The sequence below is a fragment of the Lepisosteus platostomus genome, chromosome 9 (genome assembly GCF_059453375.1).
Source record: "Lepisosteus platostomus isolate fLepPlt1 chromosome 9, fLepPlt1.hap1, whole genome shotgun sequence".
NCBI classification, from domain to species: Eukaryota; Metazoa; Chordata; class Actinopteri; order Semionotiformes; family Lepisosteidae; genus Lepisosteus; species Lepisosteus platostomus.
In genome coordinates this window covers 46,859,950-46,878,579 of record NC_142619.1, presented here as the reverse complement: position 1 = coordinate 46,878,579, position 18,630 = coordinate 46,859,950, and the positions used below count along the sequence as shown (strand labels likewise).

General features: G+C 36.9%; 1 protein-coding gene across 3 annotated transcripts in view; it reads left to right on the top strand.

Annotated features, from left to right (window-relative positions):
- camk1da (calcium/calmodulin-dependent protein kinase 1Da) overlaps positions 1-18,630 on the top strand; it is a 141,298-nt gene that overhangs the window by 73,805 nt on the left and 48,863 nt on the right. For all 3 annotated transcript variants that reach the window (XM_088645297.1, XM_088645298.1, XM_088645296.1), the window contains one exon: positions 1,944-2,018. In XM_088645297.1, the coding sequence (XP_088501423.1) occupies positions 1,944-2,018 (75 nt within the window). The remainder of the gene's footprint in view (positions 1-1,943; positions 2,019-18,630) is intronic.

Below are 18,630 nucleotides of genomic sequence, written 5' to 3'. Positions count from 1 at the left end.
ATTCCATCTTTCATGGTTGTCTTATTTCATGTTTCATATCAGTAACGATGTGACAGTTAACGTTATTCATTGAAATAACCTTGGAAACTGCGCACCACAGGATATTAGTACACAATGCAGTTTGCTATGCATCTCTGCCAATGTCTAAAAAACAGGCTAATGCTACAATTTAAAAAAATGCTTTCTGTCTTACAGCAAAAATCACTCTGCATAATGAAATACACAGAAGACTTTAAACCAAATCATCAGACTATGAATATATCTTGATTAGAAACGTTTATTGAAACGTAATTCATACATAAGCTGTCTCAGTTTAATTTTGTGGTGACAGTAATGTAAGTTTCATAATAACATCTCTACCCTTAATGCCTAAGCTGCAATGCAGTGCAGTCACTCTGAAGGCTGAACTGTGAAGCCAGGGAGACTGGCTCCCTGCCAGAACTCTAGCTTTATTTCCTGCAGGGTATTTCTAATGGATTTGCCCTTCATAAAAAAAAGTCTTAAATAAAAGGCTTACAAAACTTATGCCCGTCTCACAGACTCAGTAACGATGCATTATTTTATGGTTTGCCATAGTTTATACATTAAATTTGAGTGTAAAAGTTTCCAAGCCATATAAATTGAGCACTAATCTCTTTCTGTTAACTAAAAATATCTTCTTTAAGACGTCATAGCATTATTTTAAATAATTTTGAAGTACATGTTAATTTGAGATGCTGGAACAAAGAAAAAGATGTTGGCCCTATTATTAGAGCCTTTATCTTGACAATCGGTTGTAGGGTTGGGTCTCACGCCAGAGTTGCATCCCCCAGGACCCATGAACTGGACATGAACTCAGATTTGACTGATTTCCATGGGTGTTGCCTTACCGCCAGTGGGCTGTGGAAGCTTAAAAATGTTCTGTATCTGCGTGCATCCGTGGTGTTTATTTAAAAGCCCCAATCCCTGTGCTTTCCTGCAGTGGGCTGGGCTTCCTCAGCCCACTTCATTAAATTTCTGTCCTTGTCCGTCTTGTGTTTCTCTCCACAGTCCAGGCAAAGGGCAGCATGTCTCCCCCTGGAGGCTGTGGCTCTTTCCGTTAAGACATTTTTCTTAGCAGGTTCTTGATCTTTGTGATTTGTATTTGGAGAACATTTTAAAACACCACAATATAAATGAAACTTCTAGCACTTAGTGGATTCCATAATAAAATGTCTCCTAAGAACAGTGTTACAACTTGTGTCTTCTAGTACATACTACCCAGTTTTCTTTGGAATGCTATTGGCACTAAAATGGCAGCTAGTGTAAAAAATGCCTAACTATGGTCCCTTTTAAAAACTTTAGCTCTTTAGCAATTTAGTAGTTGCAGATGTAAAATCACTGATATTATCTGGTGCATAGTGCAGTTCTGAAAGAGCTACATTAAACAGCTGCACACTTTTCAGCTGAAGGGGTTGGTCTGGATACACTTGATTGAAAAAGGACTTCCTAATGTGTTAGTCCATTTAGATAATATCTGCAGTGAATCTGTAACCTTTTTAGCTGCATGCTGTGTGGGTTAAAATAAAAGGTACTTTAAACGTCAATGTCTAGTTTTCTCATTACAACCTGAAATGAGAAATATGTGATAGTTCACTTTACCAAGCACTGAACTATAAAGTAAGTAGCGTTAACATTAATTAATCCGTTTTGTTCTTTCTCATTTGTTAAAGGGTTTTTTGTGACATCTCACTGTGCTACAATAGCAATGTTTTACCAAATGTTTTAAAATTGACAATTCCAATGCATTTAAACATTTCAGTGCACTTTAAATTACCTTTTGAAGAACAGTTATAAAAAGTTAGAAGTAGAAAGAAAGCTGCCTGGTTCTCTGCCTTTGAAGAGCTTTGTTAATGCCAGCAGGACTTTTATGATAAATGCAATTAGCTGTGTTCTCTACATGTGTTTTTTTTTCTTTTCTGCAGGATCAAGCATGAAAATATTGTTGCTTTAGAAGATATTTATGAGAGCCCCAACCACTTATACCTTGTAATGCAACTGTAAGTATATGTACATTTATTTATAAATTGATATTGTTTCTATTGCCCCAGATAAAAAAAATATATTTTCTTTTTAATGTCCCCTTTTGCATTTTGACAATAATGCAGAAGTGGTATAGATATGCTTTATTTTTTTGCTTTGTAGGATATGAGGGTTAACAGTGAAAACCACAAGCATTGCCCATATGTAACTTGCATACATATTAAAATATGTTGTTTTCTACATTTAGGTTTTGAAACTTTCACTTAATTACTTAATATATGGCTGTAAAAAGTCAGTAACACCCATGGTTTTGCTTCAATCTGTTATCATATGAGCAAAACCCACAATGTGCTGTGGATTATAAAATCAGAAAATAATGAAATTGAGTTATTAAATTGATATTGCAGGTTAGATTGACATACACAGGCTTAGTGTATTTTGCATTGTTTTCATTTAATTTTAATTCCACAGTGGACATACAGTAATTACGCAGTCCACTTGCTGACCTTTAGTCAGAAAAGTCTGACTTCCACTTCCTGACTTCTTCTCCTCGAAATCCACTCTACTAGGGAATGCAAGAACTGAAACTGTACCCTTGACTGGAGTCTGTTCACCCCTGTTGCAAAAATATAACTTAAGCAACAAATGTGTGTCAAAATCTGCAACCATCACTTTCCTCTACAGATCTGTTGTAATATAAAACATTTGTAGGATTCCTTATCCAAATCTTAACATTTCATAATAGCCCTAATTACCCACAAGAGTTCTAATTACCTTGGAGTAAACCAGTAATAAAGAGGATATTTTAAATTGTTTGCATAGAAGCACCTGTCTAGTTACTGCAAATCTTTGCAGACCTTTGCAGAGATTTTTTTAAAGCATTGCTTCTGTGTTTATTCTGAATCCCCCAACTGTCTAGTTGAAAGTGAAGCTCAGATAAGAGATCAGAGAAATGGCTGGCGCAGTGGCCACAATCCCACAGTATAATTAACATTCTCCTCCTACACGATGTCTTAAATCTCAGAGCTGACAGCCCACTCTCTCCCTCTGCAGTGCCTCTGTGCCAAGCACATTACGCACTGTAATGTGGACTGTACAGGCATACTAAATGACTTTTTTACCACCAACGTTAGCATCAGGTAATTGTATTGACGCAGGAATCTTAGAATGAAAAACCAAGATTTCTTTAATAAATACAAACCTGTAACAGTCAATCCTAAACATATTTGGCCTTCCCTTGAAAGCTGTTTTCCACATCAGACATGCACCCTACAAACTGGCTTGTTTATATGGCTTAAGTATAAAAGGAACAACAGATAAAAATACATCCTTCTATTAAGACTCTTAATATAAAAAATTATCAATTTTGTGCAGTCACAAAACAAACTCCTCTCCTAAAAAAGTTCTTTGTAATATGCTGTAAAACAACAACAAAGGCTATTGTTTCCAATAACCATTTATTTCCTCTCAGTATACACTATTTTCCCATGGTGGAGCTATAAACAACACTTTCACCTTCCAGGAATGCTCTAAAATATCTAGATGTTTAAGGGGAATCCTTCCTTTTTCTCTAACGGATCAGAAATAAAAAGATGTAGGACTAATTGTTTTTGTGGCACTGGAGCTTGAGTAGAGATTGCAGCATGCAATTAAGGACCACACTCATTTAAGGTATGGAGGTGACAGGCTCTTTTATTTAGTTTAGAAACTGAAGTCTTAAAGGAACAAGATGAACAGTAAAAACAAATACTGTACCATTGAGTCTGTGGATCCTTGTTCATTTGTGTGGAGGAGAGCAGTAATAGGAAGCAAAAGGTTGTTGTGGGAAGGTAAAGGAAATCATGTGAATGAGTAGGAGGAGGTGAAAAGCAGGGTAAAGAAATCGAAATCTGGTTAACAGATTCCAGGGAAACGTGGAAGGCAGAAATCCGTAAACGAATTGAGAGATCATAAAGAATTTCGTCTACTGTTGTACATTCGTAGAAAACCAGAATGTTGTATTTTTACAGAAAGGGAGCAGAAAATGTAATTACATGGCCTGAATTGATGAGCCTTGATGTGCTAGTTTGTGACCCTTATGCTGCCTTGTTTTAAAACCTTCCACATGCTGTCACATTATGTCTAATCTGCCAAATATTAGGGTCATAGGGCCATAAATCAGTGTAGAAACGAATACACTTTCATCATTTGGGTGCAGTATGTGTGCAATTATGATGTCAACATTAATATACTGCTATTTCAATAGGTGCTTTTTTGTTTCAATTCAGGAAGTGGAAATCCATAAGCAGAAAAAAAGAAAACTGAATGTATTATATAATTATATAAGTATTTGCTACATAACAGTCTGAAATATCTTTAAAATAACAGCTTTGGTGTCCTTAAAATCAGATTAAATTACTGCTTTATCATGACAATGTAGTGTTATTTATGGAGCTGCGGTATACAGCCAAACTAAGGTCACAGCAGGGCAAGGTGAGCCTCACATCTAAGAAGCGAGGGCAGAGACGAGCAGAGTGACATGTACTCCAGGATCAATTTCCAGAAAACAGTTAATGCATGGCTGCCCTAGGGGTTTTCCAGGGAGTGGACACGGAAAGCTTTCTGTTAGCCTTCCAGCTCTGGGCAGATAAGATAATATACAGTAACTGCATATCCAGGCTTTTTTATGTGAGGTTTGCACACGTAGGTCTTTTTAGTTTCTGTTATTGTAAAAACAATCAGTACCTTTTCATGTACTTTTCATGCAGTACTAGTGCTGTGCTTTTACAGCCTCAGTCCAGTAAAAAATAAAGATGTCAGCACAACAAAAAATAAAATTAGCTTTTGTCAATTGTAATTGTAAACTAGACACTAAATTGCATTTGTGTATGAAACAAGAAACTGCAGTTAGATGCCAAAATGCCTTAAATATTCTATTAACCAGCTTAGATAAGCTGTCCTTATGAAATATTTGTTTTTATCTAATTAAGTGATAATAGGTAATAATAATAGATAATGACATAGGTTGTTCTGACAAATTCTAGTGTAGGATTTTTTATGATGAAAATATAAGTTTTAACTTCTTTATTTATAATCTCAGAAATACTAGTCTAATTCAAGCCTTATGTTTATGTATACAGAATTCACAGTGTTATGCAAAAGTATTCACACCTTATAAAGTTTCCACATTTGCTGCCATCTGTTGCTTGCAATAATGACACTTTTAGATAGGATCTAATCCAAACTGAACAATTTAAAAATGCTGTTAATACTATATTTGTATAAGTCAGAATTTCAAGGAAACTCAGAAGATGCTTAAATGGTATCCAATTCTTTTGCTATGCCACCCCTAAATCATTTCATGAGCATAACCTCGGTTTTAAATGTCACTATTTCAGAGTAAATTCATATGTGTCTGTTAGATATTGAATTATGGAGTGAGAACTCACATATTGATATGGGAAACCAACCATGAAAACCAAGTACGTTTCAAACAAGTCAGAGATAATGTACAGTAGTAGAGAAGCAGAGATTAGAAGAAAATAACAAGTTTCTAAAAAATGTGTAACCAATCCAAAATGTTGCTGACTGTCATTAAGAAATTGTGTGTCATACCTTCCAGACCTGCTAGATCAGGCTACCCTTCCAAAATGATCAGGTGGGCAAGCAGGACACTGATTAGGGATGTCACTGTTACAATGTGACATGAGTGGCATCAATTAACAGTAACCCAGTCCCTATACAAACCTGTCCCGTATGGACAAGTGCCAAGAAAGCAAATGTTACTGCATACAGTATGTTGCAAAAGGTTTTCAGATGAGACAAAAAACTTGTGGTCTAAATGGCAAAATGTTATGTTTGGCACCAGATCGCCATGATGCCAACACCACCAGGATTGAAATCACCTAGTTAGCCTGTAAGCTTCTATCTGCCACCTTGATTGTCAAGCAGCTACTGGGAAACTTCTCGGGGTTTAGTGGAAAATAGATGCAAATGACAAATTACAGGCAAACCCTCTTGAGACCACAAAGAAACTAAAACCGAGTCCAAAATTCATGTTTCAGCAGGACAGTTACCTGAACTGCTGTACAAGATAAGATCACTTTATCAGCCCTATACAGTTTCTTGCATTAGGAATTTGTCTTTTCGCATACCCCAGCTTGCTCTCCATGAGACACACAGACACGGAAAGAAGCTAGGGATCAGAGCGCAGGGTCAGCCATTGCGCCCCTGGAGCAGCTGGGGTTAAGGGCCTTGCTCAGGAGCCCAACGGAGTAAGATTCTTCTGCCGGGCGCGGGAATTGAACCCGCAACCTTTCAGCCACAGGTGAAGATCCTTAACCACAGATCCACCGCTCCGCCCCTAGGCCAAAACCACACTGTGTTGATAAGAACATAAGAAAGGTTCCAAACAAGAAGAGGCCCATCTAACTTCTTTGGTCGTAGTTAATTGATCCAAGGATCTCATGCAGCCATTTCTTGAAAGAAACTCGGATGACTGAATGGGAATGATGATAAAGAATAAGAAAAGAATGTATATCCTTGAGTGCCTGAGTCACAGTTCTTGTTAAAGATGAGTTTAGGGATCCTATGCAAAAGAGGAATCGGTTAAAGTATATCCAAAACGCAGTCCAAAATCATAGCCAAGAGATGAAAGCCAAGGGTCAAAGTAACCAAAGAAGGTATAAAGCCAAGTCCAAACCGTAATCCAAGGATCTACGTCAGGGGGAAACGCAAACCGTAGCCAGGAAAGCACCAAAGTTAAGGTCCATCACAAACCGGAAGAGTACAGTAGCTCACTAGATAAGACCAATACTGAGCAAGGAGTTAAAGGTAGCCTGGGTTTAAGGATACTAAACGGTGGAGCTGTGGCGGTGAGTGAGGGATCTGATTGGTTAAGTGCTTCTACGTCTTTGCTTGTTGTGTCCGGAAGCCAGCACCGTAACGGTTCTGTCTTGAATCCAATAGAAGCTTTACAGTATCTCGAGACTTGAAGACTGCAGCCTATCAGCGATCCCCAACGAACGTTTCAGAAGCAGAGCAATTTTTCCAGCAAGAGTGCGAAAAGATTACTCCATCCCATTGTACAAAGCTGTTAGAGGCCTGTTCAAAGACTCATACGGGTTCCAACACCTACCTAGTGGAGTGAACACTTAATGCAGTCATCTTTTTTTAAATGTGTACATTGTTTATGCAGGTTTTACTGATTCAAAGCTTCCTTTGCATACAGTATAACAGTGTTCAGTTTTGAATTTTCAATTTTGAATATAATTTAAAAAATACACTATTTGTGATTCATCATAACAACAATATGGGTAGAGTGTGAAAACCTTTGCACTGTATGTTTTGTATCACTGAACTATACTGAAAGTATTTTGTAAAATGTATTAAATAGTCACAGACTTGGATTTAAACCCATGTACAGTACATTGTTTCTGAATTACAGTAGAACCTAGATAGGACATCGATGAGTGTTATACTGTAATATTATAACTTATCTAACTGTATCATAAACAGCTATGAGGTCAAAGGCAATCAAGATTAAAGGCGATACTGATGAGGAAGCTTCACAGGGTTTAGATTTATTATTTCCAAGTTTTGTTTTAAATCATGTGCCAGAATAAACAAACAACTCTGAAACAGCTATATTAAATTAGTAACGTAACATCATGCTCAAAATGGAATTTTATATGGTAGCTTGGCATTTTACATTGTGCAGGGCCAGATGCAGATGATCGTGCAAAAGATATTTTTTACAGACACAGATGTGCTGTGGAAAGTTTGGATGCTTTCCTTTTTTTCATCTGTCAGAGTCCTGTTATACAAAAAGGATGTATCAGCCTGTAATCAGAATTAGCATTTGATTGTCAGCCCAGCAAAAAGGTTTGAAAAGAACTGCTTTGGAAGAAAATTACTTAAAATTAAACAGCTCGCTTGTAATGAGATGCAGCAGATCTCTGATAACACAAGGCCCATCATTTGTAAAACCTGTTTTCACTCCAGGATACTTTGTCCATAAAAAGTATATATCTGCCTGTCAGACCTTTTTCTGCTGTAATGAAAGTGCTAGTTATATAGTCCAGAAAAGCAATGGAAACTTTTTATTACCAGTATTACTAAGATCCCATTATCTGCTGAGAAGTCTCTGTATTTGTGATGACCTTTACCCAGAGGGTTTAAAATGTAATCTACAACAGCTTGACTGGAAAGGCCACCTGTGTAATCTCATAGGAGGAATTAAGAAAAAAACAACAGCAAAAAAACAACAACAGATCATTATGTAATAACTCAGTTCAGAACACTACTTTTCTTTAAATGGGTTATTTATTACTACATGGTTTATGAAGTCCCCCTTCCTGGCAACAGAGATGCGCTTCCCAAGCAGTTTTATTTCACCTATTTTTCCTTTCCTAATTTGATGCCTGCTCAAGTTAAAAGCTGTTTGTTTGCAGAGCCAGCTGGACCGAGGCCAGAGTTCATCTCTTTCTGTTGCTAATACACCTGTCTCTCCCTGCTCAGTGAGGGATTGTGGTGGGGTCGGCTTGTTCTTCTCTGGAGAACGCCCTGCCACGCGTAGACGACCCAACACAAACATACTTTACATCATTTTTCTTCTGTCGTTCTGTGCCTTTTCTTTTTTTGTCATTTTCAGAATTGGTGTTATTAGCATTTGCGTTAGCTCTTTATTCATATCAAATCATTTGTACGTTCATTTCTTTATAGTTACTATAACGAATTAACAGTCTTTTCGTTGTTTGTTCAAAAACCCCAGAAGAATATAGTTTTGTCCTTAGGCAGCTAGCATTGCCTGGCAACTTTTCTAACCCCTTTGGGGTCTTTTTTCTGCCCTTAGAGTTCCTAGACTAAAACATTCCTTATAATATTATTTAGTAAATCAATAATAGTCAATTTCAGCTTGTCATGGAAGATAACTACATTTTATAAGATCCAATGAATCAGATTTGTTGTGGAAAGAGTGTACATAGAATTCAGTATTGAAATGTTGCAGCGTCTGTACTTTAATGAAGTACTATATAAAAGTCTTTTGTGATTCAAATGCCAGTTTTCAGATTGTTGTACTTAAATCTTAGAATGAAGCTGTGAGCTAAACTGAACTGTATAGAAGGGTAGAGATGAAGTTAAGATTTTTTTCTCTGAAGTTTTGTCTTGACTTTACAGCTATTATTTGAAATATCCTGATGTACAAATTGACATGGAATGAATAAAATATTTAAAATTCGAAATAATAGAAAATGTGAAAATGAGAATACAGATCAGAGAATCGATATGAAAGCCTTCAGTTTGAAATGTACTACATTCTCGGAATGAAAATAATATGAAACTGGTATTGGTCATGACCTCCCTGAGCAGTTATCCAATCCACCCCCAGCCATTACCACATCAGCCTCCAGATATCAGCTGCAGCAGGAGCCATCACCTCTTGTCGTTGGTATTGGCAAGTTGGAACCATAAACTGCATGTTTCTTTGGATTTATGAGAAAAACTGGAAGAAAAACTTCATTGCGTGTTTTTGAAATTGTCATTAAAATCATAGCATATTGCGGTCAGTCATTGTTCTACTGGAAAATTGTCACTACCAGATCGTCAGTGAGTAGCGATATACGTCTTAATCATAAGCATTCAGTAGGTAGTAAAGGATGCTCCTCTTACATTTAAAGGACACTCCTTTCATATCATCATACTTCCACTGCTTCACTGACTGGCTTGAGCAATGTGACTGTGATCAAAGTGCTCACTGCCACCTTCTACAGTACATGCATTGTCCTCTGCACCGTCCAGCCTGGCATGGGCAAAACAACTAATATATGAATATAATGCTCCTAGTAATGTCTGTTCCGCCACCTCAGACAATTTGCGTTGAAATGGCCTTCAAGAATGCACATTTTAATGCAGTCAGCTACAGTTATTCTGCTGATTTGCATAAAGGGTTGTGAGATTATGGAACAAGCTACTCAAAAGTTATTAAACCTCACCTCTATTAAGAAGTAGGTTGAGATTCTTGGATCAGTTACCGTATAACTATCACTAGCAGTAGGTATGTAATAATAATAATAGCTTACATTTATATAGGAATTTTATGGACCCTCCACTTAAAGCACTTTACAGGTAATGGGGACTCCCCTCCACCACCAATGTGCACCATCCACCTAGAAGATGCAATGGCAGCCAGAATGCTGACCACACATCAGCTATCAGTGGGGAGGAGAACAGAGTAATGAAGCTAATTCATAGATGGGGATTATTAGGAGGCCACGATTGGTAAGTGCCAATGGGAAATTTGGCCTCAATGCCGGGGTAACACCCCTACGTATCCTTTCTTCTGTTCTCTGTTCTTGATACTTTGGTTATTTCTTCTGGGAATTTCACATACTGCAGCAACTGCAGTCTGAAAAAAACTATGCAGATGAATCGGGAGGATATGACTATTTGGTGTCAAATTTAAACTGTTGCATTTTCATTGTGCCTCAATATGATTAAATATAATAAATAATTCATATGAGAATAATCTCTTTAATATATATTTATAATCATAGATTTTTATGACTGTGTTTGAAAAGGAATGCAAAGAGCTGCGCAAAAATGCTTAAACATTTCTTTGGCCATTAAGCCTTGTCAGATAAGTAATGAGAAATTTCATCTTTGTAAAGTACCTGTGGGAATACACTAGAGAGGAGTTTTTGTTATAACAAACAAACCTTCATAAGTGATCAGCATGCCCCTTTTCTTATCTTTCTCTAAGGTACACTGTATGTAAAAACACAAGGAGTTCTCAAAACGGTGTACTAGGAAAAATATTCATACACATCATTTAAATTACACGACACAGCCGAAACACACAAGAGCAGCCTACAAGTGATAACATGATAAGTTCTTGCCAGTAAGAGAAATCTATCTTTTCAGAATGAAATGGCTGTAGCTATTTCTATTGTTAGGGAAGCACAGAGCAAAATTCAAGTAGTGAGAATGTATTTTATAAAGATCCTTTGATTGGTGCAAACTGGAGCTGTCAAACTATGAAAAGAACCTTGGTCATCTCAGCTACACAATTTAAGATGGAAGCTGAGAATGTTAAAATAATGCATTCATGTGAAGTGAAAATTATACAGTTCAGCTGATAGTGATCTCCTGAGATTTCACTCTGGGTCTGGATTTAACAATGAAAAAAGGTATCTAAACATTTCTTAGTTATGTTTACTTCTGTTTATTCCACGTTCCAGGGACTTAGACAACTGAATTTCTTTAACATAGAAGAAAGATTGAATTAAAGTTTTTGAGTTGTTCAGAATACTGCATGGCATGGATGAAGCCAGGTGACCTAAGATCTATATAATCTCCTTCTCAAATATAATCAATTCCTTGACTAAACACTGTAACTGTTTTTGGTACTTTCAAATTAACATATAGAATTAATGCAGTATCACATTAAAATAAAAAGCAGATCAATAGTGCAGTCACAATTATAAAGACCCTGTTCAGCAAGAATGTGTTCCAAGTGCTTTTACTTGTACAAAACTCCAGCATAAGCAAATCGTTGTAAATGTGCAATACAATTTAATTTGTTAAGTTGGATTTATGATTGCATAAGCACACGTCATGCAAAATTGAAAGCCTCCAACCAGTTGAAAATGAGGGTAGTAATGTCTATAACCGGCAAAACTTTGAGTGACATCACATTTAAGAGTCCTGCGCCTGCATTAGCGAACAGAGGGGGAGAGGTCTGTATATCTTTTAAGTAATAAATAGCTTTTAGGTTTACTGGTGCCCTTTGATGTTTAAAGCAGATGGGCTGTGCTGTAGCTTCTTGAATACCCCTTATTCTTTGGAGACAAAGTATGTTCCCAGTTTCACAGGACAGTGTGAAATACACGTGGTGGTTACTAAGGAAATGTACTGTAGCAACATGTATTTTCTTTAAAGTTAAGAATGACCAAAATTCTTTCCTGCTGGTTGCTGAAAGGCACAGTAAAATCCATGAGTAAGCTGATCACTTTGTAGAGGTGTTGCGTTGAACATCTTAATATCTGTGCTGTAAAACTGGCTGACGTAAAAAATTACTCGTGTTGGAAAACATGGTAGTTTTCTCAAATTTGGAGATGTGTCAATAGAGCGGCGATGTTGCAGGGATTCTTAGCAGTTTCCCTGACATGGTGGTACAGGCAATGTAGTCAGCTAAAAAAATACAGCAGATCAGAGTTTGGCTAAACCGCCGCTGTGCAGTAAGGTTTATATCAGTTTATTAGCTGTAGACCCGGGCTTCCAGTAGTAACATAGCTGAACTGAAACTTTCAATTAAATTACATTTATTGTTTTACATGGACTGGTTCATCTCATTGAAATCTCAAGCTTTTACAACAAATTGTTTCTTGCAGATAACGCCTTTGATCCTTTTTTTACCATTTGTATTTATATATGGAATGTAATATGACGCTTATCATGTCAATAACAATAACAATAATGTGGCAAAAAAAATCACATTCCGTGTAGGCAGCACTGCTTACTCCTGTAAAAGGCACTGCTCATACTGCCTGCAGTGTGATGTTAATACAGCCATTCAGTGCAGCCACCTCTAACTTATTGCCCGAGCTAGCCGCTGCCTGAACAATCTGTATCCATTTTGAAGGCAACTTTATTTTTCATTGTGGAGCAGGTAGCTCCAGCTAGTAATACAGAAATTACAGTTTATGAAAAGGAAAGCAAAGGTTTTCATAAATTATAAATGATAGAAGAGATACAAAACATAAAATAGGCTATACTTATATTTTACAGCTTATTCTGCCAAGGAAATACTGTATGCTACACACTAGGAATGCATTTTTGTATTTATATTTTAGAACATACATGTGCTAGAATATAACTAGAATGACAGAATCATGGCTAACAAAGTGATGAAGATTTGTGAAATATTTGGTCAAATGTGTTTCACATTTCCACTGTCAACTAGAGGATTGGATATATCCAACTAGAGATGGATATAGAATAGGAAACATAAACAAACTTATTGAGTTTTGTGAACAGCCACCAGCTGTAATGGATACAGAGCATAATGGTATGATATATTCCCCATAAATGAATTCTTAAAAATGAAGGTTTTATTTTTTCAAGGTAATACACATACAGTATTGGGATTCAGAACTGGTTACTGGATATAAATGATATCCACTACTTAAAAATTCTCAAGCTGGGGCGATGTAATTGGCGGTGTGCCACGGGGATCTATTTTAGGACCAGTGCTGCTCTTATTTATATGATATCAGTGATCTAGATTTGGGTATTGCTAGTAAAGTAGTCAACTTCAGTTTATTCCAATAAGGAAGTATAAGCAAACATGGTAGAAATTGCAAAGGAAATTCCAAGTTTTCAAACTGGGTAAATACTTAGTCAATGAGATTTAATGTAGACAAGTGCAGGGTGTTGCAGTCAGATAGCATATACATTCTGATTGTAAGAAAACAAAACACTAATCTTGAGGAAGATTAGTGACAAATCTCTGACATAGACGTGAGCGTCAATGTGTTCTGTGTGTCCCATTTTCTTTTTCTAGACAATGCAGGAAATAAAATGAACTGAATGTTAAGATGCATACTGTAGAAAAATGTGTAGAATATAAATCGGAGAAGCTATATTAACATCACGCAATGTCTATCTAAAGGTTCATTTAAAATATTGTATACAATTCTGGTCACCACATTACAAAAATGATCCAAAAAAGAGGCCAACTTAAATAAATTATTATTTTTAGTCTTGAAAAGAGAAGGCTGCAAGATTAAAGGGGAAGAAAAAGTGGAAACTAGTTAGGCAGGTTATGCATTTAAATGTTACTGCCCTATCTTTCCTACACCCAAAGAAGGCTCCACAGCCAAAACATTGTGTTTTCTTTCTTCTCTTTTCAGCATGGAATAAACCTATTACTTGTTCCTAGGCAAATTGTATGTTGACATATTCAAGTCTGCTAAGTTCAGTATAAATATTTCTATTTTAGTATTTATTCATGTCCTGGGAACTGAGACCTGATCTACCCTAAGTATTATCTTTTGAAAGCTATTTTACAATCACAAGAAGACAAGACGTTAAGAGGTAGAAAAATGTCCGTGCTTCTTTCTTGGTAATAGATAGAGTATTGCTATCTGATATTTCTCTTTTTCTGATTACTGTTATCATATCAGAGACTGTCGCTTTTATTTACACTAAGTTTTATCACATGTACAGGCCTTGTCAGAGGGTGTTGTTTGATCATTTAAAGGTGATACATCCACACAGAAATGTATGGTCTGGGTGTTGTATATCCTCTTTGGAAGAAAGATTTATGGGGAGCCAGTAGATTAATGTTCTTTGAAAGATTATCTAAACTTACAGTACCTTTAGAAATTTCTGTACTTAGGTTCACTTTGAAGACATTCAGGACTGTGAGAATGTCTGAAAACCCAGTTCTACATGCAAATCCTGTGTGTCTTAAATGTATATTCTTTCTTTTTTCATACTAGTACTATTAATTATATTTTAAATGAAATGAAAAACTTATTTTAATAATAATGTTAGGTGCCTCCTGTTTTTTGATCATCCCAGTTTTTGTGTTTCACTTTGCATAAATATGTAATCAAAATGACTGGTTCCCTGGTGCTATTTTATTAAAATATTATTTCTGTTAAATGTTTCCTTCTTCATCTTCTGACAGTATTTCATAGTTTTACAATGGAATTGTTGCTACTGTATGTGGAGGACAGAAGCTACTGTATATAAGTGACAGGGCTGTCAGAGGACAGGGTTATCAGGGTTAAAACTAAGAATAAAAGCAATTGTGTCTGCACAGGACTTTTCCAGGGGGTTTCATTTAGCAGAACACATGTCTAACTGTTGAAGAGTAAGTAAAGACCTCCTTTACTCTATCAGAGTGGGAGACATATCAGAATATATACTGTAATAATGTGTATTTTGCTGTTGGAAGCCTTGCTAGTGCATCTGTAATCTAACACAGAACAACAACTAATTCTCAGAAACAAGCTCTCAACAGTAATTTCTTTAATTTAGAATAAATGTCACTCTGCTGCATTAACATGACAGGAGACATTTTACATTTATGGTTGTACAATACTCATAGGGCCTCATGTATTAACATTTTATGACGATTGCAATCAAGAGCAAAACATTTAATGATGTCTCTACTGACAAATTACAGAGTAATAAAATGTCGGGATGCCAAGAGCCACAGTTATAAAACAGAACACTGTGTTCTGCCTGGCACCTTCATTCCTATAATATAGAATAGGTTTTTCTGGATAAAATGCAACAACTCTTTAGAGATAATATAAATAACTAAACTATACACAACAAAGTTCAGTTATATTTCTCTGTTCCTTCCTGGCACATCTGCCACCAGCTTGTCTTGCTCCTCCACAATAGATAACAGACACAGAACCTAGTCCTTTTCTTCCCTTTTCATGCACAGCCTCAGGGCAGCTGTGTGGTTCCTAGCTATGGCCTCTAGCACCTGGTGGGGAGATCATGGTCCTTAATCCCCAAAGGAAGTTCCATCTAGAACTCTGTCTGCCCTCTTAAAGCTGAAACATGCCTGCTACCCCACAAAGAAAGCTAAGTGAAAATCGAAAAAGTCGGTACAGCCCCGTCCCAGTGGCCTTTCAGGATGGCTCTTATGACTGCTGTTATGTTCAGAACCAGTTGGAGAAATAGCGAGGAGGATCCTAGGCAGAGTTTTATGGTGCGTAAAGGGAATATAAACCAGACAGAGCTGAAGAGACGTTCGAAAACCATGGTCAGGAGAAAGTCCAGCAACATGCAAGTCGAAACCAGAACCAAAATATAATTCAAGAGACAAAATCAGAAACTATCCAAGTTCTAGGCCAGACAACAGAGATAGCCAAAAAACGCTACACAAAAAAGACACAGGGAATAGCACACTAGGAAAGGCGATAATACTAAGCAATGAGAATACCGCAAGGGCTTCCTGAAATTAGAATCACTTTTATTCACCAGTACGCATCAGGTACAGGAATTTGCCTTGGTACATTTGGAACCTGCTCAACACGAAACCCACACAGGTGCAAAACAATAGGGTAGTGCTGGGGGTGTGGCGTAGAACAGGGAAGCCGAGAGGTTATGTGCTAAACAGATGTTCACACCTTCTTAAAGGGGCTGTGCATGATACCGGGGTTGTAACAACTGGAGTGTAATTTCGGTCTCTATGGAGGTGTTTCAGACCACTCTTCAGTGACGGTACAGTATGTAATTTTTGTCTCTAGGCAGGTGTTTGGCACCCTCCTCCCTTTGCAGCTCAGTTGGTGCAAACTGTACTTGGCACTTCCTCTCAGCTGCTACTCCTGGTTCTGGGGGATCCTTCATGTGCTCCTCTGTAATGGGATATGCAGCTACCACAGACCCTCACCAGGGAGTTTGAGCTCCACGAAGCTGGCCCCCCCTTCAAACAGCACAAAAGATGAAAACCACTTCATTTGTTAGTGCTACATTAATGCTGGTTCTCCTGTATCTCGCTCAAAATTTGAGAGTGGAGCTTTGGACAGCTGTCATGGAAGAGCAGAAAGACAAGATGTCCTGGTAGCAAGAGAAGCAGCTTTCAGGGTCATAGGCTAAACTCCCATTTTGATCTACAGTAGATACGGGAGAACATGTAGGACCGAGCAAGATCCCATCTCCCAGCTGAAACTATGGGTTGGCCTCCTGGTGTGGCTCCACCCCACACACTGGACTGCTGTCACGCCACGAATATTAGAGGTGTAGGACCCTAAACAATTTCCGAGCCAGGGTTTAAAGGCGATAAGAAGGGAGAGAGAAAGGATGCCGAGTGTACTTAGCCAGTAAATCAAATCCAAAGTCATAGACGTTTAAATGGCGCAGGTCGGTTGGCCAGGAGATCAGAAAACTATCTGTACATAGAGGAAGGGAAGACACAAGTAGGCACTTCACTGTGTGACCCAATACTAGACATCGTGAAGAAGGTAAAGAGCTCTTAAGCATTCTGGAAATCTAGGGGTGTGGTAGTAATTGAGGAGTGTGATAGGGTAATTAATTCAGATGATGTAGTTTGCAGGAATTCTCAGATGCTTGATTCTGATTGTCGGAGGCTGTGTCAATTTGACAGCAGTGTTTACTCTGATTAACCGTGACAACTGCCCTGCTGCTTTTGGGTGCATATGTCAAATCGGGCTCACCTTTTCAGGTATTAAGTGTGCAAATTTAGTCTAACTCTACTAAATTTATATTTTTATTTTGTGGATTTATTACCCATCATAAACTTTTTTATTATTGATAATAGGAAAGAGTTAAAGATAATTATGGTATCTTCTTGATCAAAGCTTCTCCCCCTGCTTATAGTTAATTAAATTCACTGAAGCAAAGGGGTGAAGTAGCTTTTAGTGTTAAGTGAATATTGAAAGTCTGTTTTTCATGTTAAATTGCCAAATAACAATTCTAATTGCAATAATAATCAGGTCAATTTTTAAAAAGCATTTGCTGAATACCTTTCTTTTTACCTTCACATTTTGACAGTCTTATTTTATTTAGAAGTTGTCTAGTGTTTACATGTTATTTAGGTTTTTCAGTCACATTGACGTAGCAATGTTTGTTAAATACACAACCTGCTCCATATGCTCCTTTTTGCTCCACATACTCAACACAAAAAACAGAAGGTAAATAATACAAAAGAAAAAGGAATTTAGGTACACAAAATTACATTAAAGAACTTCTCCAGTAATTGATCATGACATTTTAATTGACTGTATTTTAAAGTTGATTGATGTTGCAGTAAATGTGCTAATATGAATTACAGTAGATTATATTGTATAGTGTAATACATAGTTAATATATGTTTCCTTTTGGGAGACTTTATGAAGTTTCACAGATATTAATAGTGGTATCCCGACACATGTTACCTTTTGTAGTTTTATTGGTATGCTGATGATGCCCAGTTGTATATCTTGGTGTAACTTGGTGATGAAGAGATATCTTTAACATCACATCACAATCTATATGACATAAAAAAGTCCTGCTATTAAATTTTGGTAAGCAATCAATCTTAATAAGATAAGATAGAACTTTATTATCCATCTAAAGGAATGGAAATTTGTTTTGGTGCTACTGTACAAAACTACAAAAAACAAATAAGGACATAAATAAATACACATTCAAAACAAAAGACATGCAACAGCATGTACTGTATACACACATTTCGTTCTGCACAAATTACACTACCATTACGTGTAATCTGATAGCTCCCTAAATAGAAAAAACAGTCACTTAGCTGCATTTTATATACTGATTGCACAAGGAACAAAATATTCCTTGCATACATTTTCTTGGCCATAGGCACTGTAAATTGCTTCTCTGAATACGATGATACGATGAACTTTTTTTTTAACAGCAATATAATCAGCTCATTAAGCTGTTTGTGTGGTCCACCAATTATTTTACTAGCAATATTAACTATCATGGCCAATTTCACTTTACTCTTAATACTCAGGCTCCAGTACCATACCGTAATACCAAAAGTAAGGATGTTTAACAGTAGGTTCTAGGCAACAACTTCACTATACAAGAGTAGATTTACTGTACAGTATGTGCCTGGAGTCCCAATCTAAAATACAGAGTAAAATATATAGG